Genomic DNA, 25,169 nt, shown 5'->3' on the forward strand with positions numbered 1-25,169 from the left:
CAGCTGCATGTATTGTAAGATAAACATAGTCAGAATAACTTTTTAGGTGAGAAAGTGAACTGGAAGTTTATTACATGCTATCTCAAACCCTCAGTCTGTCCTTTTCCATGCTGAGGACACAGGAGGGTAAAAATGGTAAAAAACCCTGAATGCAAAACACTGCAACTGCCATTAAGACTATGAGCATTACATCATAACTACATTAATCTCAGCTAAATCCATTGTAGTCTCATTCAAACATCAGTAAATTACTCCATCTTCTGGTTCTGCCAATCCTGAGTGTGGAGTTAATGGATAATAGAAGAGAATAGATTGACGGTTTTTGGTCCTCTGATAAAACATGACATAGGCATTCATTTCAGAAGGCAGGTAAGCAAAGATCAAGGCACAGAGATGAAATAAGCAACATGTGAGCTTCAGAGAAGCAAATGCACTGTTCTGTCCCTCTGCACAGTAAATTTGTCTTTTGCCTGGAATTTACATGAGAATCCCTTGGACCAAAAATGCAGCATCTGCAAATGAAGTAATCCACAACTATTCCTACCTAATAGGGCATTCTTTCTGGTAAAATAAATACTCCCGATGATTCAAATGTATATCTTGTTGAATAAATGTATATTGGCATAACAGATAGCTCTGGTGGAGCCCATTAACACGATATACAGTGCAATCTACAGTACTGTCACTTGCTTTGTGCATTCACACTTGTCTTACACTGTTGGCCTTGTATTCTGTTAGTTCCTGTAAGTGAAACAAAAATGTATGAGGGCCATGGAAATCTTACATATAGCTCTGTAAATAATGCAGCAGCAAATGTAGCTAATTTAATTGAGCTCCATTTTTTATATGGTGTAACATTTCCAATTTGAACATAGTCCTTCTGAAATGTGTTGCCTATAATGTATCAAAGTCAAAGTCTGCTTTATTGTCAATTTCTTCACATGTAAAGACATACAAAGAGATCGAAATTACGTTTCCCACTATCCCACGGTGGAGACAAGTCATATTTTACCAATTAGGTCCACAGACAAACATAACATTTAAGTAAACAATATAAAAAGTAAAAATAAGAAGGCACATACAATAAAGAAAATAAGAGCAGCAAAATTTGAGTTGAAAATGTGCAATTGTGCATACAGTAGACAGTCAATATAATAGTGCAAAAGTCAGGCCAATAAATGGCTGAGGTAGTTCTGTTTGACCTAAGTATGCAAGTGGCATAGTGATGCAAGTTATGTAAGAGCAGCAGAAGTGTGTTCAGAAGTGTTTACAGGACAACAACAACAAGTTGCAAAGTGTGCAAGTGTACAAGTGGAGTAGTGCAAGTGGAGTAGTGCAAGGCAGCCATTGTGGGTCCAAAGTCCAGGATGTTATGTAGCTGAGAGTGGAGGGGGGAGAGAGTTCAGCATCCTAACAGCCTGGTGTATAAGTCTGGTGGTGTGGGAGTGCAGGCTTCTGTACCTCTTCCCAGAGGGCAGTTGATCAAACAAATTGTGAGCAGGGTGACTTGCATCACTCACAATTGTGGTCGCCTTGCGGGTGAGGTGGGAGGTGTAAATGTCCTTCAGGGAGGGGAGTGAAGCACCAATAATTAGTGATGGGCAAATGAAGCTTTGGTGAACTACTAAACCACAGCAGTGTGAAGCTAGCAACACTAATGAAAAAATCCAATATGGCTGCCACATGTAGATTTTTCAACATAAAAGTCCTTACCCAAACCAGTATATGTAACCAAAAATATTGGTTTGCTAAGGACTTTTATGTTGAAAAATGTATGTGTGGCGGCCATCTTTTTGCTTTTCAGCTAGTGTCGCTAGGTTCACACTGCTGTGGTTCAGTGGTTCACCAAAGCTTCATTTGCTCATCACTACCAATAATCCTTCCAGCTGTGTTCACTATGCGCTGCAGGGCTTTCCTGTTGTATTCAGTGCAGCTTCCGCCCCACACAGCGATACAGCTGGAGAGGATGCTCTCAATGGTGCCTCGGTAGAATGTGGTCATGATGGCTGGTGGAGCACTTGCTCGCCTGAGTTTCCGCAGGAAGTACAGGCGGCGCTGAGCTTTCTTCACCAGTGATGCAGTGTTGGTGGTCCAGGAGAGGTCTTCACTGATGTGCACCCCCAGGAATTTGGTGCTGCTCACTCTCTCCACCACAGCACCGTCAGTGGCTGACGGTGGTCAGTGGCAGGTGTTGGGTGTGACCTCTTCGGAAGTCAACAACAATCTCCTTGGTCTTGCTGACGTTCAGCAGGAGGTTGTTGTCCCTGCACCACGTGGTCAGAAGGTCGACCTCCAACCTGTATTGAATCTCGTAAGCCCTTGGTGATGAGACCCACCAGAGTTGTGTCGTCAGCAAATTTCACTATGTGGTTGTTGCTGTAGGTTGCAGTGCAGTCATCGTCCAGCAGGGTGAAGAAACAGCGGACTGAGCACGCGAGCCTTGAGGGGCCCCCGTGCTCAGTGTGATGCTGCTTGAGATATTATTGCCAACACGCATTCTTGAGGCCTCTGACAGAGGAAGTCCAGTAGCCAGTTGCAGAGGTAGGTACTGAGTCCCAGTTTGTCAAGTTTGATGAGTTGTTGTGGTATTATGGTGTTGAATGCAGAACTGAAGTCTATAAACAGCAATCTCACATATGAGTCTCTTTTTCCAGGTGGGTGAGGGCTGGGAGGAGGCAGAGCAGATTGCATCCTCTGGACCGTTTGGCCGGTATGCAAACTGGAAGGGGTCTAGGGTGGGGAGAATGGATTTGATGTGTGACCATGACAAGCGCTCAAAACACTTCATGATGATGGCGGTAGTCATTGAAGCAGGATGGAGCAGTTTTTCTTTGGCACAGGTATGATGGTGGCAGCTTTGAAACATGATGGGACGATGGCTTGCTGCAGGGAAGTGTTAAAGATGTCTGTGAAGACATCCCTAAGCTCCTCAGCGCAGTCCTTCAGCGCACAACCTGGGGGGATGTCTGGACCTGCTGCCTTTCGGGTGTTGATAGCAGCAAGTGTCCTCTTCACGCTGTCGGCAGAGAGGCACAGGGGCTGCTTTCGTGTGGAGGGGGGTCTTCTGTGGGCAAGTGCTGTTTTGTGCTTCAAAGCGAGCAAAGAAGCGGTTCAGATTGTTGAGCAGAGGGATGTTGGTCTCACAGCTCTGTGGCGCGGGCTTGTAGTCCGTGATGGCCTGAATGCCCTGGCTTTGTGCGTTCCTGCTGTCTTTGAAGTGGGTGGTTATCTTGTGAGTGTATTCCTTTTTTGCTTCCTTGATGCCACGGGACAGGTTGGCTCTCGCTGTTCTCATGCCAGCTTCATCCCCAGCTCTGTAGGCTTTGTCTCTGGCCCTCAGCAGCCTGAGGACATCCCCTGTCAGCCATGGCTTCCAGTTAGCCCGAGTGATGATGTCTTTTGTGTGGGTCACATCATCAATGCACTTGGTGATGTAAGAGGTTACAGTGTCTGTATATTCCTCTATGTCTGTCTGGTTGTTGTAAGTGGCTGCCTGCTTAAACATTTCCCAGTCTGTTGTGTCAAAGCAGTCTTGAAGAGCATCAGAGGGTCCCTCAGGCCACACTTACCTGCTTGCGAACCGGTTTGTTTGCTTTCACTCTTTGTCTGTATGCGGGCATTAGCATAACAGTGATATGGTCAGAAAGTCCAATGTCGGGGAGGGGGGTGGCTTTGTATGCTCCTTTGTGTGTAGTGTAGACCAGGTCCAGGATGTTGTCTCCTCTTGTTGGAAAATCAACATGCTGGTGTAGCTTTGGAAGAACAGTTTTAAGATCTGCATGGTTAAAATCTCCAGAGAAGATGGTGAAACCGTCTGGGTGTGCCATCTGTTGTTTACTGACAGCCTGGTACAGTTCACTAAGAGCCGTGTTCCTATCGCTGTTATTGTTGGTAGGCGGGATGTATACTGCGACTAGCAGAATCGCAGTAATTTCCCTTGGCAGGTAAAAAGGACGGCAGATCATAAACTCCGCCAGTGGTGAGCAGTGTTTGCATACTACTACAGTGTTCGTCACGGATGTAAACACAGATTCCTCCTCCTCGTGATGTTTCTACATTGTGGTGAACAACACATTACATAATAAGACTAACTAGTAAATAAATATTAACAATACCTCCAAAAAGTGACCAAGTTATATGGAAGAGGAAAAGGCATGGCTTCAGTGTTCATATATAATGGAGCTTTTCAAAATGATAATTAAACGAGAACTCCAGCTGATTACAACAGGGCCCTATTGTTTGAGGTCACCAAGTACTATCAATATGGAAAAATTAAAACAATTCGTGAGTGCAGCCAGGCAGCTACAAAGTTATACGATGGGGCAGAATTCATACTGTGTTTGTGCCTCTTTACAGCCTCAAAATGTCATGCAAGTGCTGCGGAATATGAGCCTTACAAGACACCATTAATCGTGGCAAACTCCGTAATCATGTGAAGAAACCATTTTGGATAGCAAGCGACCGATGGAAAATAAGGTATGTAACTGCCTGTACTGTACATTATTAAAACAAAATGTTTTAATGAAAATGACAGCTACTGTCAGACAAAATAGGGGAAGCATTCTCCTGTGGCTATGGTAACAGATAATGCATGAGAATAGCCTTTTTCTGGTTGATGTAGTATACATGCATACCTTGCTCCTGAAGAAGAAAGCCCAATTTTGAATTCCTTCTAAAATGTCTTTCATCATTAATTAACCATAGGAAGATGTATACATTTTTTTCAAACAGTCAGCTAGTTATACCGGACTAATTTATTGTTGTATACTTAGCCATATTGCTTGACATTGCTACTTACTTTTCATTACTGTAGATATCTGTTCTGGAAAAACAATTGAGACAAGGGTTATAACAATATGTGTATTCGTCCCGAACTGCCACGTTAGGAACCCAAGGTTCCATACATATATAGAAACATAATGGAAGATATATGGTATCTGTGCAAATCTCGATCAACTTAATGCTCATTCTCATTCTTAGACTAATAGATGGGAGATTGTTGTGCGAGCACGGAGGTCCAGTGTAGCTAAGGGCCCTATCATGACAGTCTAAAATGCATGGTCACTGGTGAATAGTTTCAAACAAAGGAAAATAAGGAAAACAAACACAAAAAACCTTTAATTATGTTTGTGATCAAGGTTGCACCAAGAGTAGCTTAGTCTAAAACTCAGCGGGGTTCATGGGGTGTCACCCCCAGGAAAATTGTATGTAAATGCATAATTTCTGCACACTTCACCTCACCATTATCAAGACATCTGCATGAAAACATTTAACTCACAAGGGGGATGGCCATAGGCCACAGGTTACCTAAAACACTTTGCTATGCTTTTATAAACAGAAATTACATTTCGTAGGCTAGTGCATTAGCTGACAGTGTGTAGAGATGGTTCTGCAACTGCCATGATCACAAACACTGGTTGAGTGAGAGCCAGGTGTGTTTGGTATTCGTATTATTTATGATTATTTACACAGCGGTCATATTTTGTAAATGTCTGCCAGGGAAATTGTTGCTTTCATAAATGGCGTAGAATTAGAATCACTGTGCTCAACTAGCTGGCTACGATTAAGCGTTTTCCTTTACCAAACTATGAGCCTAGCCAGTCACGTCTGTGGCACGCTGAGGCCCTTTTCATCTGCTGATACAGCAACAGGAGAGTCATCCACTGCTATCCTGCTCCTCATTGCCTTGATCAATAGCGGAGTGAGAGTCGGGAGAATTTCCAGTGGGCCGGTGGCGTTTTGGGGCCGGGCTGATTACTTTGAGCTAAACGCGCATGATATTACTGTTTGAATATTTTTCTTTGCTGTAGACATTCTTGTCATTTTCATCATATCCATAAATCTTTATCCAGTGATTAGCAAGCAACAGACCTTTGTGTGCTCTCTCCCCCGTGCGCATGAAAACTGTGCGCATGTTGTAGATTTGTTTAAGTACTGCTTTCTTTTTTCAGTCTCGTTTTTCTTTAGGCTATCTTGCACGTGCCTAGAAACATTGGTCAATAGTTAGAACTGATTTGTCTCTGTCGCTGGCAAACACCACCGTTTTGAATGGGGTGAGGGTGACACCTCCCCCCTGTCCACCCCCTAATAACGCCCTTGCCCCTCTAGCTGTTCTAAAATCACTGTTACCTACAGGCTACCTGTACAGTTGTACCTGTAGGCTACAAGCTATTTCAAAGTAGCCTACACAGCTCTGACATTTGATTTTATTGACTGACACCAGTGTTTACAATTATTCACTTGTCTTATATGCCCTCTTCCAAGACACATCTTCCGTCACATTGAGCATGTCACAAAATGGACTGTAGTTTGTAGCCTAACCTTGTTTTTATCTCTTGTTTTAAGCAACCTTTCAAATTATGTTATTATATCAACAACATATCAACTTCACGATGTTTTATAGACAACAGTGCTGGTTCAGGGTCTATGATCCATTTTAGTTCCTCCTGAGAAAAAGTCAGTTTAACAGCGTCGAAGCGTATTAAGGACAGTGACGTCACCCATTACCGCTGTACCCTCCAACTGGTAGGAAACGACAGAGCCGCGCTGCTCAGCGACAGTTGAAGCAGCTGAAGCGCTACGCAAGGAGAGGGATCTGGCTTGCATGGTAAGGAAATAACTGTATGCGCTAAGTTGACATTTTTTTACCTGTTATAGGCTAAAAATGCATTTATTCCGAGCATTAAGAGTAGATGCACTATTGTTTTCGCAACATTGTGATGGGATTTTCCCCATCTTCTTTCACTTTATCTTGTGTGGAAATAGGCTACATATTTGGAAATGTTAAAAATTGTGAATGTTGTGCTGTTTCAAATGCATTTTATTAGTGTAGCCTACATCAGGGAATGTCCACATTTGGTTGGGTTCCTCTGAGCGTTGCCGTTGTGGATAGCCTATGCAAAATATCTTGGATATGTTGGATCATTAAATACTTTTTAACAAGACCAATTAACTTTGATTTCATTTTATATTTAGATCACTTTCAACTGTTTTTTTTTTTTTTTTTTTTTTTTAGATGTTATGGCTGAAACATCAATTATGACTGCTCTGGACAAGCTTAAAGCCCAGGACGGTATCAACATTCGAACATTTCTTTTCAAGTAGAAAAACACGCTAGCGGTTGTTCAGAAATGGAAAACGTTACACTCAAACCCAATACATATCTACCATGCAACGAAAGTGTGGACTTCTATTCCCTCAGTTCAACGAACCGAAGCGAATTGAACTGCGTGCCGCCAGAAGACTTTTTATTTTACGCAGATTTCTATGTGGTGGTACCCATAGTTTACTCGGTCATCTGCGCGGTGGGACTGACTGGGAACACGGCGGTCATCTATGTCATCCTAAAGGCACCCAAGATGAAAACTGTCACCAATATGTTCATACTGAACCTGGCCATTGCAGATGAGCTTTTCACGCTTGTGCTGCCACTCAACATAGCTGAGCATCTGTTGCGCTGCTGGCCCTTTGGCGAAGTGCTTTGCAAGATGATATTGAGTATTGACCATTACAACATCTTCTCCAGTATTTACTTTCTTACCGTAATGAGTATCGACCGATACCTGGTGGTCCTCGCCACTGTTAAATCTAAACGAATGCCATATCGCACATACAGAGCAGCCAAGATAATCAGTCTCTGTGTGTGGCTTTTGGTTATTCTTATAGTTATGCCCTTTACCGTGTTTGCAGGAGTATACGATGACTCCAATAGGAAAAACTGCCTGTTGAGTTTTCCAAGTCCCGAGCACTTGTGGTTCAAGGCAAGTCGGATTTACACGCTCATTCTAGGCTTCGCTATTCCTGTATCCACTATATGCATTCTGTACACACTGATGCTCTACAGGCTCAGGAACATGCGTCTGAACACGAACGCCAAAGCCCTAGACAAGGCAAAGAAAAAAGTGACAATTATGGTGTTTATTGTTGTGGCAGTGTGCTTTTTCTGTTGGACACCTTTTCATCTGAGCACCATAGTTGCCCTGACCACTGACCTGCGGACAACTCCACTACTGATTGGAATCTCCTACTTCATCACCTGTCTCAGTTACGCCAACTCCTGTCTAAATCCATTTTTGTACGCGTTCCTGGACGACAGCTTTAGAAAAGCGTTTAAGAAAATGCTAGAATGTAGATCGACTTGAATGTAACTTATTCAACAGAAGCAGCTAGAGATCTGCATCTGCAGAGTAAATGCACAAATCCAAACAAGTTGTTTAGTTTTGTTTTGGTGAAATAAATTCTAAAGAAACACATTACAAGGCACATGCGTGTCTGGTCCAAAGTGTTTTAAGTGCTATCATTTCATGATGTGGGAATTTGTCTCCCTCTTGTGACGCATAAGGACAGACGAACTCCAGGAGGCAACAACAGGATGGACAGACCCTCAGTCCATGGAGAAACTGTATATAACATTAATGGCGCTTTAAATGTAGGGTATTTGTGAGACATGCCTTTGTTTACATTGATGTAAAAAATTGTACATGCCAATGTATGCAATTTCATACTTTTTTCGTAATTTGGAGGTGTCCAAACTCAATGACGACAGAAGGAATAATGAAGGAAATGTACATTTTCTAGCCTTACGAGAAATGTGACTTGGCGCAAGGCTTTAATAATCAATCAGCTTATCTAAAAAGTCTTACATAGGCTACTTGAATCAGGAAAATACTCAGAAAGCTGGAACTGAATCCAATTTGTTCAAGAGGTCATACACGTATTACATAATGCTTTCCATATGTCTGTGGCAAAAATAAATGACTGAAATCATTCGTTTGGATAATTTATTTATTTTATTTATTTATTTTCTCAAACATGTTTCTGAAATCTGTTTATCTTGGCAGTGGAAAATAATGACTATGCCATAAGGGATCTGCAGTCATGATTTAGATGTTCTATCAATCTATATGTCTGATTAAAAATAAATAAGGGCTCAAGAGAACATGTACTGAAATTCTTTCTTATAAACATACTAAAATGTACAGGTATACGAACATATCCAAATAGTCACAGACACAAAATTATACACCATCAACTTTTGTAAAAGCTTTGTTGGCCTGGGCTGACAGGCACAACATCCATATATCAATTTTCCAACATAATTTAGGCTGCTCATTGCACCATAACCCTCATAATAAGTGTGGTTGCTGTTCAGGATTCAGATGACAGAATTGGCTGCATAAACCGTTTGTCATATTGATTTAGAGAAAATGATTTGTTCAAAACAATTTTACAGATGAAAGCCAAAGACATCTGCAATATCAAACCTCTGCTTGTTTCATAAGCTAGCTGATACACCTTGTAGAGCATTAAAAGCAGCGAAGGTGAGGCTAATGGGGAAAAAACCCCAGTAGGAGAGGATATTTCGTTTGGTGTGTGAGCTGTCATGGAGGAGTTGATTACTGTTTACTCTTGACAACGAGAGGGATTCAGCATATGGAGCTCAAAGAGAGCTGTCCCACCAAATATGGAGCTCAAAGACAGCTGTCCCGCCATCACTGAGGCACTGTGGAGTAGAGCCTGGAAATTTTGCATGGTGGAACTAATTAGACACTTTTGATAAGTAGATCATAACAAGCAATATGGAGTCTAAATCTGGGGTTGACAGCAAGCCAATGAAAGAAGGCCTAAGACTGTTGTTTTGCCACATTTGTGTTTTTGAATCATTTGAAGAGGTTTGGCTGTAGAGACAGGAATATAGTAGCTGAGAGATGACAAATGGCTTGACAAGGTGTTGTGCATGCTCAGCTAGAAACAGTTTACCCTTCCTGAGCAAACAAGCAAAAAGAAGATTTGCAGAGAGAAAATAAGCATGCAGTAAACAGACAAAGCAAAAAACAGCATGCTATTGCATATTACTCCTCCATGATCTTGCCTTAATCTGAGTCTGAAGATCAGGCATGTTTTTTTTTTTTTTTGGTATGACTGGCATGTTTGGGATTTATCTCCAGTGCATTTAAGTCTATTTTACTCTGCCATCTCTCAGCTGATGACGTGTTTCTAGTTCATCTGAGCAGTCATCTCTTCCTGCTCAAGGCTAAAGAGGCTTGTTGGTATGTCAGTCAGAACTGACCACAATGGAAACTAAGGACCACGAAGGACCACAATGGAAAAATTGTGTTTTTTATATCCTTTTGAACACTTGTTGTTGTTCAATAAAATTTAAAGGGAAACTTGGCATTATTAGCTATAATTCCCCCTCTGCTGGAGAAATTATTAAGCATTATGCTATTTTAAACTGTGGAAAAAGGTAATGATAAAGCACATGGATTTGTTTACAAGCTAGCGAAATGGTTAGCATAAGTGCGGCAGAACAATGAAGAAGAACTTTAAAAATGACACTCACTTCTCTTTCCGGGACTGCAGTCTCAATGTGCAAGGTTGGTTTCCGCCTGAGGGCAGTCACCCCACCAGGCCACCAAACTTGCAGCTTGAAATCAATCAAAAAAACTCAGAAGTTAAAGTCTGGTAAATGGCAGTCAGGAGAGCATTACTCAACCATGATGACTCCGTCACAGGCATCCTATCCCCTTCCGAAAACACTTTGTATATTTAATCCCAGGGTGCCCCACATTAGTGCTTCACTGGGGTCCCTGTAAAGGTTCTACCTGTCCTGGGGTCCCTCATTGAGGGAAGTGTTAATAATTGCAAATAAAGTCACTGAAGAATCATTTTCAGTTATAATTCATTCACATTTGCTTTCTGTAATTGAGCACACAGTCTCCACTAAATTCAGTGAGCTTTGTTTTTAATTTGGATCGCTTCTGAACAAACCTGTGAAGGAAGAAGTAATTGATAAAGGGACTGAGGAAATTTTCAGATAATTCATTCACATTTGAGTAATATTATGTCTTTTTCCATGTTAGGTATAAATATTTATATGTCTTTATTAAGCTATTGGAAATTTGGGTTACACTTTACTTGACAGTATCAACATAAGAGTGACATGACACTGTCATGAATGTGTCAAACAAGTCATAAATTTTATGACATAATGCTTCTGTTATTAAGTGACATTCGGTTTTTGTCATAACAAGTTATAGGGTTAGGTTTAGGGTTAGAGGTTAGGATTAGGGTTAGGGTTAGGGTTCATGTGTCATGACAATGTCATATGTTCATGACAGTGTCATGCCACTCTTATGTCGATACTGTCAAGTAAAGTGTTTTTATGTTTTTATATATTCTTTATATCTCCATATGCCTTACAGGCACCATCTTAATCACTCTCTATTCTCCACTCTATCAGTCATCCAAACAAAGGTTCTCATTAGGTCTCTTTTGTTGTCTATTTTTCTTTTTCTCTATTGTCTCTATTATAATAACACCTTGTGGAATATCTGAAATACAAACTATGTTTGAAAATGTACTCTTAATCTCTTGGATAATGGTAGCAACCATTGGATATCAGTATGGATATAGTGTATCAGATCAGTCAGATCAGGTTTCATATTTAAATGTTGTTCTATGCATTACTTATTGTTAATAAAAAAAACACAAATAATCATACGTATTCCTAATTTTCTAGTGAAATTAAGACATTTATTTCATTTAAGAAAATGATTTATCAATCTAATTTGTCACCCTCTGGGTAGCCCTCAGCCCCAAAGAGGTTGGAAAAACAATTAAATGGACTCTGGTGGAGGGTATAAAAACCCACAGACCATCTTTATCACATAACTGCCCTCATGTTTTTTTTCTGTATGACTAAATGTTTTCTGCTTCCATGGAAAAAGACTCCCTTAAAGGAATGTTCCAGAGCAAAAACAACCTAGGGTCTATTTCCAGAAGCTAGGTTCAAACAGTTGTTTGATAGCGTAATTACATTAATTGGTGCAGTTTTGAGCAAGACAGTCAGCTGCTCTCCTTTTGCGTTCATTGACTGTATGCGTTTTTAGAGGAGAGTTGGCTACTAGATAGATAGATAAATAAATTGTCTTTAAGCAGGAAATAATGTTGTAACAGTCTGTAGCGAGCATCACATTGCCTATATTACATTGCAAACCTTATAACACAAGCACATTCCCCTTATTCTGCTGACCCCAGTTGTGCATAACAATTAGCATACATACAGCATACACATGAACATTATTGCTAGGATTAGCACATCTGAAATAATCCAACACATCATAACTGTGGCCAACATGTTAAATCCTGAATATCATTTATGAATTAGTGGAGACAACTTTCTGACTTTGGAAAAAGAGGCATGGTTATCTTTGCATTTTAGAGGCTTGATGGCTGGGAGGTTGTCATGCCTAAATACGCAAATACAGTTTATCAGTAACCTTTGGTTAGGCTTTTAGTCAGGAGTGAGTCACAGGCAGGTGTGCTTTAAGTGGGCCAAGGCCCACTTTATTCACTGAGTAATGTGTTATGGCATTTACCTTTAGTCTTTTATTGTTTTGCACTTTCCTTTTGAGTTTCCTCTGGATCTTTCTGTTGGTTTTAAGTGTAAAGAGAGCTGAATTGCATTTGCGTATGGTATGGGCTATATAAATAAGGGAATATGGAATTTACTTTAGCCACTAAGATGAATGCATTACTCAGGTATAACCAATCGCATAATACCACATAATAGATGTTAACATTATTTGCTGATATTTCTTTTTAGATTTAAGAAGTGGACTCCGTAGTTTAGCCATTTTGTAATGAGTGAGTGTTCTGGGATGAATGAATGAATGGTGGCATGCTTGTTACAATGCAAATAGAACTGTAAGATACAACCTGATTAACGATTCTGTTTACAAATGTAAGTTGATTACCCATGTGTAAACGGTGTGTCTGTGTCATGAGCAGGCTACCTTTGTGAATGTAATACCGCTTGTTGGATTCCTGATGTATTTGTGTGTCATGAATCTTTACCCCCTGTTCTGTGCCCAATTATAAATACCCATGATAGCTCACCAGTCTGTATCAGTGTGGATGTCAATACAGTATACTGCAACCCAAAGATAAATTGTGATTCTGCATTGTCTGTGATACTGTAGCTACAGTACCATGTTTTACATTGAGGCTGCTTGCCACATAAAAATACTTTGGAACAATATAAAAAAGCTAATGCACTTCCAAAAATAAAAAGCTGAGTGCTTAGAAGCTACAGGAACAAAGTCAGACTCATAAACAACATTGGTTGTTTTATATACATTATTGCCATTCAAGGCCGGTGATAGTGTGTAGTGGTTAAGGAGATGGGCTAGAATGCAGTAGCCTGAGAAGTTGTGGGTTCAATTCTTGTACTTCCACCATTGTCACTTGTAATAGAATTGACATGTAAGTGGATGAAAAGTGTCTGCTAAATGTAAATGTAATTCAAAGACTAAGATGAGGCACTTTATTGTTAATTGGTGTATGCAGCCAAGAGAAAGCCAGGCCAGACAAGTCTGATTACGGCATGATTTTATTTCATCTGCCCCCTATGTGAACACGGTCTGATGATTGAGATGACTGAGTTGCTATTTGGATTTTTGGGTAGGGTATGCCTCCCTGTGGTGGCATTAATGACGTTCTATCCTGACATTCACAAGCAGAAACCATATCAAAGTATACCTAACTGTCAATATATGTCTGGATGTGTGGTTACAGAGAGAGAGAGAGAGAGAGAGAGAGAGAGAGAGATGCCATTGGATAAGCCATCCACAATGACTGTCTACTGAATCACACACATGCACTGAGGGCAGTGATTGCACTTTGACATCACCAGAGGGCAGCATGGTCCTGTTACAGCAATGCCACAGGCATGAAACAAATTCACAACATTTGCTTTTAGGCCTAGGTTTTTTTTTCACTCCTAATATTCATCTCTGCCATGAGATCCTCCCTTTCCCCATATTTCTAAACATGATAACAAAACAATTGAGACAAACTAGTGGTTACTCTGCTCTTTTATTAATTTTTAACGAATTCTCATGAAAATTAACACATCTTCTTACCCTACAGAGACTCTAGATGGCACTCATTCATCATACTCTTTATCCCACTATAGGACTGTGCCTGAATATTTCGCTTCAGTAAATTTTACATAGATGGAATGGCTTAGTGAAATTACTTTGGAGATGCGATGAAACAACTGGGATGAAGAGGGCAGACAAGGAAAAAGATCCGTAAGGACAAATACAATATGATATAGATGGATGCGCATATTGTCACAGAGATTAAGGACAGATACACAACTACTTATTTCACAATTTAACCAATACATTTTGAGCCCTCTTGTCATTCACATCAAGTGGCCATATCTAGTGACAGGAAATATGAATCCCTGGCACTGACGTAGGTAGCCTTTAAAGGTTGCCATTGTCATTAACTTTGCTCAAAGCAAACACTGAGGTCCTAGGCTTCATCGCTATTAGACTGTTGGCCACACATAGCTTTGTTCCTGTCCAGCCAAACGCAAACAAATCAGGGCCATCCAAAAAAAAAACCTTCAATTGACCTAAGCCTCACCAGAGATCAATGCCATCGACTTCCTGCTGACTTGTACCTGTCGTGCACCATGTGATCATCTGTGATAGCCAAACAGATCACTGTGACCACGTGTGACCTGTCATCAAACCAGCCAGCACTATCTCTGAGACCAGGGATATAACATTGGATCACTCTGATCTATAAAAGCACTGAAATACTCCAGCAACCAGTTATATAAATCCTGCAAAACTGCACAAGAATCACAAGGCAAGCTAAAACTTAGTCATTAAAGATGCAATCTCTCTAGTGCCAGAGAATAAACACTTTTTAGTTGAAGACACAAATCCTGTGAATGTGGTTGGACTGCCTGATCACTGACATTGCATCACTGTCAGAGTCAAGCAATCTGCTTTTTGGTAGCAAGTGCCATCGGTAGCACATTCAATACGCCAGCAGCATATTCTACTTGGACTTGTTTATAGAGCATGGCCTGCATCAACGCGCTGTTATTATTTTGAACAGATTGGAAACGGCTCTCCCAAAGCGGTATAAGGGAGAGCTCTCACCTGGTCTGAACTAGCAACAGACAGTCTCAGGAGCATTCATCTATCCCGCCTACCGTCTATGTGATAAGATAAGATAGGATAGGATTGGTTAGGATAGATACTTTATTGTCCCTGTAGGATAACTCAGTGAGTACATGTCAGGTCTTTGTTGGTGTGACAATACAGAGAGGGTAAACACATACGACACGGTTTAGATCCAGAGCCAAACATATAGCACTATAAGTCAGACCTTGGAAAAATGGTAAACGGGTCATAGAAAATATAGTGTTAACATAACTGACTTCGGCTGAAGCCAGTCAAGCCGTTGGTTTTTGTGTGGGTGTACAGATATAGAATGAACATGCCACTACTTGCCTTTGCAGGCAAACACAAAGCTCTGTTTCTGGATGTGACATGCTTAAAGGGAGACGGAGACAGCAGTAAGCATTGCCTGCGTCAGTCTCAGAAGGGCTTTTATACAGGACAAAAATAGTTGAAGTAAAATATTTTTTTTGATTATTGATTAATTAATAATATTTGATTATTATTACATTATGTTTATTGGATTTTTCAAAATTTACACATCATACACATACACATAACTCTTATCAGGATCTACATGCATGTGCACAAGTACACACCTATACATATATATATATACATATACATATACGTCCATGTCAAGTAAAAAAAGAAAAAAAGAAAAGCAAAGCAAAAAAAAAAAACCCTGCTTTTTACTTAAAACAATACTGTAGCATGAATCAGTTACTCGGTAGTCTTCTAGGTAGATGATTTTTGAGGTATTCAGTAAATTGACCCCATAGTTTGTAAAAGCTCTCAATTATCCCCTTGTTGGCGTATGTTAGCTTTTCCATGGCTATGCAGTTGGAAAGGTTCTTAAACCATAATCCCACTGAAGGTGTCTCAGTGCTCTTCCATGAGGTAGCAATAGAGTGTTTAGCCTGTAGTGAACATACATTAATTATCTTTTTATGAGCACCTGACAATCTTATCTCAAGTGGAAAAAGACCAAGGATGAAAATCTTAGGGCATGCAGGAAGTGTCATCGAGGTAATGTCAGACAAAGTCCTTACAACCTTTTCCCAGAATTCTCTAATTTTTTGGGCAGTTCCACAGACAATGAAATAGTGTACCCTCTTCTAGGCCACATTTAACACATAGGTCTGAGTTATTCTTATTAAAACGATGCAGAAGGGAAGGAGTTATGTAAGTGTGCATAATCCATTTAAATTGTATCAATTTAAATCTGGTGTTGATAGTCTGTGTTTGAGCTGTTTGGCAAACTGTCTTCCAGTCTACTTCAGAGATTTCCCTGCCCAGGTCACACGACCACTCCAGTGTTTTGCTATTTGAGGATTCTTCAGAAGTATCCACAAACAGTTTATATAGGAGGGACACCTGGTCACGACCATGGAGATTGTCCATTATAGCCCTTTCAAGGATGGGTAGAGGGGGTCTACGGGGGGACTGATTTTGTTCTTTTAAAATAAAACTCCTGATTTGGAAGTATTTGAAGAAGTGATTCCTGTGGATATTGTAGATTCTTTGTAAATCCTCAAAGTTATACATTACATCATTGTCATTGTACATATCCATAATTTTGCTAATCCCTCGATCTGCCCAAGATTTAAAACCAGAGTCATTTCTGCCTGGATGGAATCTGTGGTTACCCCATATTGGGGTAAATCCTGATATATCAGACTCTAAATTTAAATATTTTTGTATTTTGTACCAGATTTTAATGGTATTCTTAACAAAAGGATTATGGGTGTCTTTTATCAATTTTTTTAGTGCATCAGAATATAAATACAAATTTAAAGGTAATGAAGATGTAGTGGCAGTTTCTATTCTGACCCAAGGGGTGGTAAAATCATCCAAGAACCAGAACATGGCAGCTCTAATCTGGGCGGCCCAATAATACCAAAGTAGTTTGGAACTTGGAGTCCCCCTCTATCGTAAGGCATATATAGTAAGGAGAGATATAGTAAGTCTAGGGCGTTTATTATTCCAAATAAAGTTAGTTATTAGTTCTTTCAGTCTAGAAAATAAGTGGGTGGAGGGTTTAAGGGAATGGACTGAAAAAGATATAACAATTTTGGCAAAATATTCATTTTAATGATGTTGACACGGCCTATTAATGATATATGGGAAGGTCAGCCCATCTTTTAACAGTCTGTAATAGATGTTAAGACTGGATTATAGTTCTCTGAGACTAGGTCATCTACGCTAGGGGTGACTTTGAAGTAAAAGATTAAATTTTTCTACCAAACCAGATGTTCCAAGAAACATATTATGATATGCCACACCTATCAGGGGCTGTAATATCTTACCAAGGGTGAACTGCCTGCTAACAAACATTTAAAAATATTTGTGTACATCGCTTGAAAGAAATAAGCCTTTTGTGTACAGTTGTGCAAATCTTACATCTTTTACTACCATTGATGAAAAATGGGAGCAAATCCAAAATTGTTTGAGTTGATATTTTTATTCAGTATACATCAAAATCTCCACCTCTTAGTGGCACTGGCACGGTGAATGGTCCTCACCTGAAATGACCACTGAACATTTAGGGACCATCCTCCTATGATATCAACTGGATTCATGATAAAACATAATGGAATAAATGATAAAGAAGCACTAGGGTTACAATATACGTGTCATGAGCTCTCTCTCTGCCTGGTAACACGCGCTGATTGAAGTCTGATGACCTCCACCTGTTCCTGCTCTGCTCTGCCTCACCCTCGTTTACCTACCAGCAGCACTGCATTCACCACTCATCATGCCCTGTATATAAAGCCTTGCTTTTCAGTCCAGACTTGTCAGATCGTCTGCAACCAGCACCAGTTACCTGCCTGTTTTGGAAAACGCCTCTGACTCTTTGCCTGTGATCCCGACCCGGCCGACTACTTCTGTGTTCTCCAGCCCCGGTAATCTTGACCTGCCTTCCGTCCCTCTTCTTACGAACCGCCTAGTCCTTGACTGTACTGCTGCTTCGTTTCAATTGCTGTTGTGTGTGTGTTTCCCCAGGACTTCCTGGATCATCCAGCTCCTGCCATCGCTGTTCGGCTACTGGGGGAACACACACACGCAGACTCTTGGAACTCCTGTACCCCCCCCGGAACCCCTGAAACCCCCTTAACCCCCAACCCTTAAACTTTTGAACGTGACTCTTTTGTGGTCCTCGTCCTGTTTGGTGTCTGACAATACGAGAGCAACTTGGGTGTCACACAATTGATGGCCAACTACATTTCTCTGACCATCCACCCTCAATTGCAAAATCATGTTGGTTTAATCCTTTACAACATTAGTAAGATTAGATCTTATCTGACACAATATGCCAAATACAGTAACTTCTTGTGCAGGCCATGGCTCTTTCTATTGTTAGCTGGCCTGACTGCTTGTCTAGTGAGACAGTTGATTAAGAATGCTGCAACACGTCTGGTCTTACGTAAATCAGCCAAAGAGGACACATGTAACTCCTCTCTAAATTACTTTCCATTGGCTTCCTATAGCAGCCAGAATTCAAATTTAAATTCAAATCTCTCACACTGGCTGATAGGACACGTATGTGATCTGCTCCCTGCTATTTGAATTCCATGATTCAGCTCGATATCCCCAAATGCCCACTGCGGTTCTCTGATGAGCGTCTGCTGTGTGAACCATTCCATTAACACTAAGAGGTAACAATTAAGACTCTTTACTTGTTCCTCATTGGTAGAATGAGTTAGCTAGTGTTCTGAGTTTTTGAGTTAGTTTTGGGACTTTCAAGAGTGGTTTAAAGACTGTTAACCTTATATTTATCAATTCTCTTACAGAGTTAAGTTTTGTATGTTTATGGTTTTGTTAAAACTCATTATTTTCATTGTTGATATTTGATATGTTGTCATTACTATTATGCTTAATGTAGGCTTTTTCATTTTAAAATCTGATATTTCTAACTAACGTAGTCCATATTCTATTCTAAGTCGTTTTGGACAAAAGTGTCCGTAAAATACAATATCCATAACCATAACAATACAGATCAAATTAGGATGATTAATTCTTGGTTATTGTCTACATCAAGTGAAGCTGGCTATTACTGTACAATTCTGAAGTGGTTTGTAGAGACTGAAACTCTACACTATGTGGTAAAGTTCATTTTCAAAGATATAAATCGACCTTGTTGAAATACCTAGTGTTTCCACATGCCATTGTTTAGCACAGAACAGAAGGCTGCTGACCCTGATAGAATACATAGTGCCATACTTAGAACCTGTTCAGACTAGCTGGCTATGGTATTTAGACATTTTCAATCTGTCCTTGGCAAAGACATTTGTCTCCCCAGGTTTCAAGACTGCTACCTCTGCACCATCAACAAAGTCTTCCACTGATACAACCCTGAATGAAATCCCATTGCTCTCACTCACTTTTTTGCCAAGTGCTTTGAGAAACTTGGGTCTTCCACATTTGAAACCCTGCCTGCCTCCTCTGCTAGACCACACTGTACCCATACCAGTTTGTCTGCTGCAAGAGGTCAGTAGAGGGTAGAGGCAAGGGCGTAGGTTTGGTCTCAGCTTTAGTGGGGACACATCCCCAACTCCTGTTATCACAATAGCAACATTATTGTTTCAATACCAATACTAAGTGAAGAATCTCGATTTCAATACTTTTGCAATTTTTTAAAATTTGATGTGATTTGTGAGATCATTCACATCAGTGGCAATCATAGAATTTAATTGACCCTCCACACACACACACATAGAAAGTGATGGTTGTCATAGGTTTCTATTTCATATTTTGGAATTCATATAAACTTTATATTGTTAATTATTTATAGTATTTTATGATCTGCATAATTACTAATAGCTAAACATATTTTGTAATTTGAATACATCATTTATATTTAAATTATTAGGCTACAGTCAGTGATTCTGTGTTATATGCGACTGTCCGTGCCCACACCCTTATTCAACATGACTCCTAACTTTGGTTGAAAGATTACAGAAGCTAGGTTTAGCTGTGACAATATCCTGGGTAATCCTTGGAGTTGAAAGTTGCCGTTCTGTAACTGTAACGTAAGTTACCGACGCCACCAGTCCTGCAACGTTTCCACAACATGCAAAGTGAAAGGTGACAATTCGTAACCGCAACGTAACTCCCCAACGTCGCTACTCTGTAACCGCAACATCAGGTGACGTTGCAGCAACGTGGAGTTGAAAGTTGCCGTTCCGTAACCGTAACGTAAGTTACCGATGCCACCGGTCTTGTTTAGCAACGTTTCCACGACATGCAAAGTGAAAGGTGACAATTCGTAACCGCAACGTAACTCCCCAACGTTGCCAATCCGTATATGCAACATCAGGTTACGCTGTAGCAACGTGGAGTTGAAAGTTGCCATTCCGTAACCGTAACGTAAGTTACCGACGCCACCAGTCCTGTTTAGCAACGTTGCCACAACATGCAAAGTGAAAGGTGACAATTCGTAACCGCAACGTCACTTGCCAATCCGTAACCGCAACAATAATAAAATTATAGTATGTGCCTTACATGACAACTACCCTTCTTACAGCATTTGTACATAGGCGAATTAATACCTGTAGGCACAGTGAATGCTTTGGTCCGGGTGATATTACTGTTACTGTGGGAGAGAGACAACCTATGTAACATCAGATAACATCTTCATGGTTATCCATTTTGCTATTAATTACATACAGTCTATGTATGAACTTATCTGTAGCTGATTTTCAACCATTCAGGCTTATGTCCTCCAACAAGATACATAATGGAATTGTCAGCTGGACTTTTATTTTTTTTTACAAAATCAAACTTTCGCCTCAAAACAGGAAACATCAAGTAGAAATTACTACTTTGCTTTGCTCTTTGCATTTTTTGTTCTTCCTCCTCCTTGTACCTCTATTTTTACAGTATCCTGCATCTCACAAACTTGTCCTTTGATTCTTGTTCTTTGTTGATATGAACTTGCACCAGTCAAAATCTATTGAGCAATCAGTACTGTAAACAAATGGAAAGCACAATGTTCAGGGCCATACGATTTGTTTACAGTAGTGTACAGTACACAGCCTACACTGCACTGTACTACAGTGTCCAATAAAAAACCTTTTTCTTGCCATCCTCCCCTTCGTCCTCATCCCCCACCTTGCATTTGCACTCGTACTGTTACATAGTTTGGTAACACTTTATTTTAATGTGTCGCTGTTACAGTGTACCTATCTAATTAGGTACAGTGGTACAACCTGTGTAACAACATGTACTATCATTGTACTTGCATTATGTATTTGTGGGTACCTACATATAGTTGTTACATTGTAATACTGAGTGCTTTTACAAAACTTTGCCAATTTGCCTAAATTGTCATCAGAGGCAAAGAGCTGACCTGAGACCTGCTGGATGGGGTAAATCTGGTCATGATAGATTTGATATACAAAGCATCTTAGCTCCAGTCAAGGCCTCATTGTCTTCAGTGTACATGTAACAGCTGTGCTGCTACAACCTTGTAACTCTTTGATACAGTGGAATAAACCTATTAAGTGTACCAGTTAATAATTACTTACATGTACATATGCGTGTATGTTATGTCTTCGATGTCTTGGAACAGGTCTACTAATTCACTACATAGTACATATATCAACTGTGTTGGTACACACTTATTGCTCTTTGATACAGTGGCATAAACCCATTAAAATGAAGTGTACCAGTTAAGTACTTACAATTACATATTACATGTATCATTGGTGTCTTGGAACATGTCTGCCATTACCCTACATACTGTAGTACATGTATCAACTGTGTTGGTACACATTTATTACTCTTTTGATACAGTGGAATAAACCCATTAAAATAAAGTGTACCAGTTAAGTACTTACATCTACATATATACATCCTGTCAATGATCTTATGCATCCTGTAATTGATGTGTTGAAACGTGTCTGCTGTTACACCACACAGTACATGTGAATTAGTAGACCTGTTCCAAGACAAGACCTGTTCCAGTTTATTCCACTGTATCAAAGAGTAACAAGGTTGTAGCAGCACAGCTGTTACATGTACACTGAAGACAATGAGGCCTTGACTGGAGCTAAGCATGCTTTGTATATCAAATCTATCATGACCCGATTTACCCCATCGAGCAGGTCTCAGGTCAGCTCTTTGCCTCTGATGAAAATTTAGGCAAATTGGCAAAGTTTTGTAAAAGCACTCAGTATTACAATGTAACAACTATATGTAGGTACCCACAAATACATAATGCAAGTACAATGATAGTACCTGATAGTACATGTTGTTACACAGGTTGTACCACTGTACCTAATTAGGTAGGTACACTGTAACAGCGACACATTAAAATAAAGTGTTACCCATAGTTTCTTCTATCCATTTTCATTCCCACCTTCAACAACCTGTTTGCTTTCTGAACTGGCGGATATTGGTTTTGTCACATAATTTGAAACAAGTGAATTCAATTTTGAGTGGTTGTGTTTAATCGATGACATGTGTATGTTTATTTCTATTTCATTTTTGCCACTTGTGTTTACCAGTATGGATACAGTACATGAGCATTAGTGCAGAATGAGTGTTTAAAGGTTTTCTAAAAATTGTGTTTTACCATGTGAAATGGTTTAAGGTATTGACAACAGACTGAATAATTAACTTAATGAGTTCAAGCAACTGAGAACTTTCTTTAGCCAATGGGTTTTAGTGTTTTAGTAACTGAGAAACTGTAAGTACTCATGTATTTTAGATGTTACATGTACTGTACACTGTATATATCACCACATATGTATTGTGCATACATTGTATGCAGAGGTGGAAAAAGTACGAAAATATTGTACTCAAGTAAAAGTACCAATACCTTGATGAAATATTACTCAAGTACAAGTTAAAATACCAATCTGAAAATGTACTCAAGTAAAAGTAAAAAGTAGTTCATTTAAAATGTACTTTAAGTAAAAGTTACTTAGTTACTGTGGGGGGGGGTACCAGAACAACCAGTTTCACCAAAGACTTTCTAATGAGGAGATAAAGCACTCAAAAAATCCTCCATAGTAATGCATGGGGTTAGTTTGTAACGCTAATATGGCAGTTGTCTACACATCATATGTCTACACATATCACAACCCTTCCGCGGCAAAACGTTGACATGTGAATACATTGAGCCAATCGTGTGGTGTGTTGTAAAATACATTGAGCCAATCATGTGGTGTGCTGTGAAGACATCGTGCCAATCATCTGTTGTGATCTCGCTGCTGGAGCAAGATTGGTGTCGTGATTGGTGCCTTACGCACACGCATTTCTGCTGAAATAGATGCACGATAAGTGCCCAAAAAGTATTGCAATATGGCCGCCGAGTGGAGGTACTTGCCTGAAAAGGACGTTGAGAAATGGGAGATCTATGTGAAAAATCACCGCAGTTCTCCTTTAAGTTTGAGCAGTAGTTGATTTTCAAAGTTAGTTGCACTCATCCTTGGGTCGCTTTGCAGTGAACAGTAATCCGGCACAACTGAAAAGCCCCTCACAGGCAGCTGAGGCAGGCAGGCCAATATTGAGTTGCAGAGTTTTTTTTATATTTGGAAACGAGCAGAAGGTTCAGCAGATTAAAGGGCGTTGTACTGGGGGGGAAAGTGGGAAGTATAGGGCCCCAATGGAGGAGAGGGCCCGTGAAAAGTGGAATACAGGGGGCACAACATTTTCACCAGGCATTAGTAATAATTCAGGTAATCCACACATAAAAAATCCAAACAACTCCATAAGTAGAGTCATGTAATGAAGTAGAATAACACAGGGGAAAAGTATTAAACATGCTAAGAAAAAACCCTAAGGCAAGGAAAGGGAAGGAATCTATATAGAGAGTAGTTATCCTTTCTATCTGTGCAAATGAATATAAGCTTGGTTAGTAGCCTACATATTGATGGGCTATAAAAAGGTTTTTCATTACCAAGGTGTCACACAAGAAACATTTCATGATGGATAAAAGCAAAAAGCTCTCCCAAGACCTTTGCAACCTTATTGTGGCAAAACATATCAATGAAACTGGTTACAGATGCATTTCAAAACCTCAGAATCTTCCAGTAAGCAGCATGGGAGCCATTATCTGCAAGTGGAAGAAACATCACTGCATCATCAACCGGCCATGCACAGGATCTCCTTGTAATATTTCTGACCAGGGAGTCAGAAGGATAGTCAATTCCAAGAGTCAAGGACCACTCGGAGAAAGCTCCAGAAAGACTTGAAGGCAGCCAATTCAATTAAATAGTTTTGGAAGTAACTTAAGATCAGGATTCACAAGAGGGACCCCTGAAATCTGTTTAGAACAATGGGCCAAAATCAGACCTGATACTGCGACCAATAAGTTTTGTCATACAGGAAATGTCTTGAAGCTGTCTTTACAAACAAAGGCTTTTCCACAAAGTATTGAAGAAATTTCAGTAGGCATGTTCAATACTTTTTTCCTGTGTCATTCCACTTTAATACACAAAACTCTTCTGTTTGGATTTTTTATATGTGTGTTAATATAATGTGGTGAAAATTTCGAATAGACTCACTGGAAGTTTAGGCTAATTACAAATAAGCGCTCAATACTTATTTCCACCATATATTTATTTTACCTGAATATTTTAACTTCCAAATTAAATGTCAAAATGAATGTCAGACGAAATTTAAAGGTTGACTGACTGGATTTTGTATACAAAACATAGTGAAAACTGTGTAAGGTCACTCTCACTCTCCCTTGCTAAAGAGCTAAATGGTTTAGTCCTGCACGATTCATAAGGTAGTCTATCATTGGTTTATTTAGTTGAGCATCGCTAGTAGTGGACAGCTAATTGTTTTGTTGCTGGTGCAATGTCTTTCTCAAGAAAGCCAAGTCAGGTTACTAAAAACAAAGGCCAAAACAGGAAAAGAGAGACATCAAAATGAGGGGAACAACTGCTAATAAACTTCTTTCCAAAGAAAGGTGAGCACAAACGTCAAAACCACGAAATCCCATGGTGTTTGCTTAAATATCTCCGCAAATCATTAGTGCTAAAACGAACTGAGACAACCAATTGGAATAGCGTAAAATACACTTTCATAGGTTAGGCTAATCTGATGCATTTCGTGATCCAGTCTCCATCACTTTCAGAAAGACTGCATGGCGCCAGCTTGATTCATGTCCTGTTGTAGGCTACATGCTGATCATTATCACTAGGCTAGTGGTTTAGGGCGCGATTT

The 25,169-nt window shown here is 40.0% G+C and overlaps 1 protein-coding gene across 1 annotated transcript; it reads left to right on the forward strand.

The window, feature by feature from the left end:
• The first annotated feature begins 6,558 nt into the window (after window positions 1-6,558).
• npbwr2b (neuropeptides B/W receptor 2b) lies at window positions 6,559-8,766 on the forward strand. Its single transcript, XM_048240273.1, has 2 exons — window positions 6,559-6,607; window positions 7,016-8,766. The coding sequence occupies exon 2, from the start codon at window positions 7,131-7,133 to the stop codon at window positions 8,139-8,141; it is 1,011 nt and encodes a 336-aa protein (XP_048096230.1). The 5' UTR covers window positions 6,559-6,607; window positions 7,016-7,130; the 3' UTR covers window positions 8,142-8,766.
• The last annotated feature ends 16,403 nt before the right edge of the window (window positions 8,767-25,169 follow it).

Source organism: Alosa alosa, chromosome 4, assembly GCF_017589495.1.
Source record: "Alosa alosa isolate M-15738 ecotype Scorff River chromosome 4, AALO_Geno_1.1, whole genome shotgun sequence".
NCBI lineage: Eukaryota > Metazoa > Chordata > Actinopteri > Clupeiformes > Clupeidae > Alosa > Alosa alosa.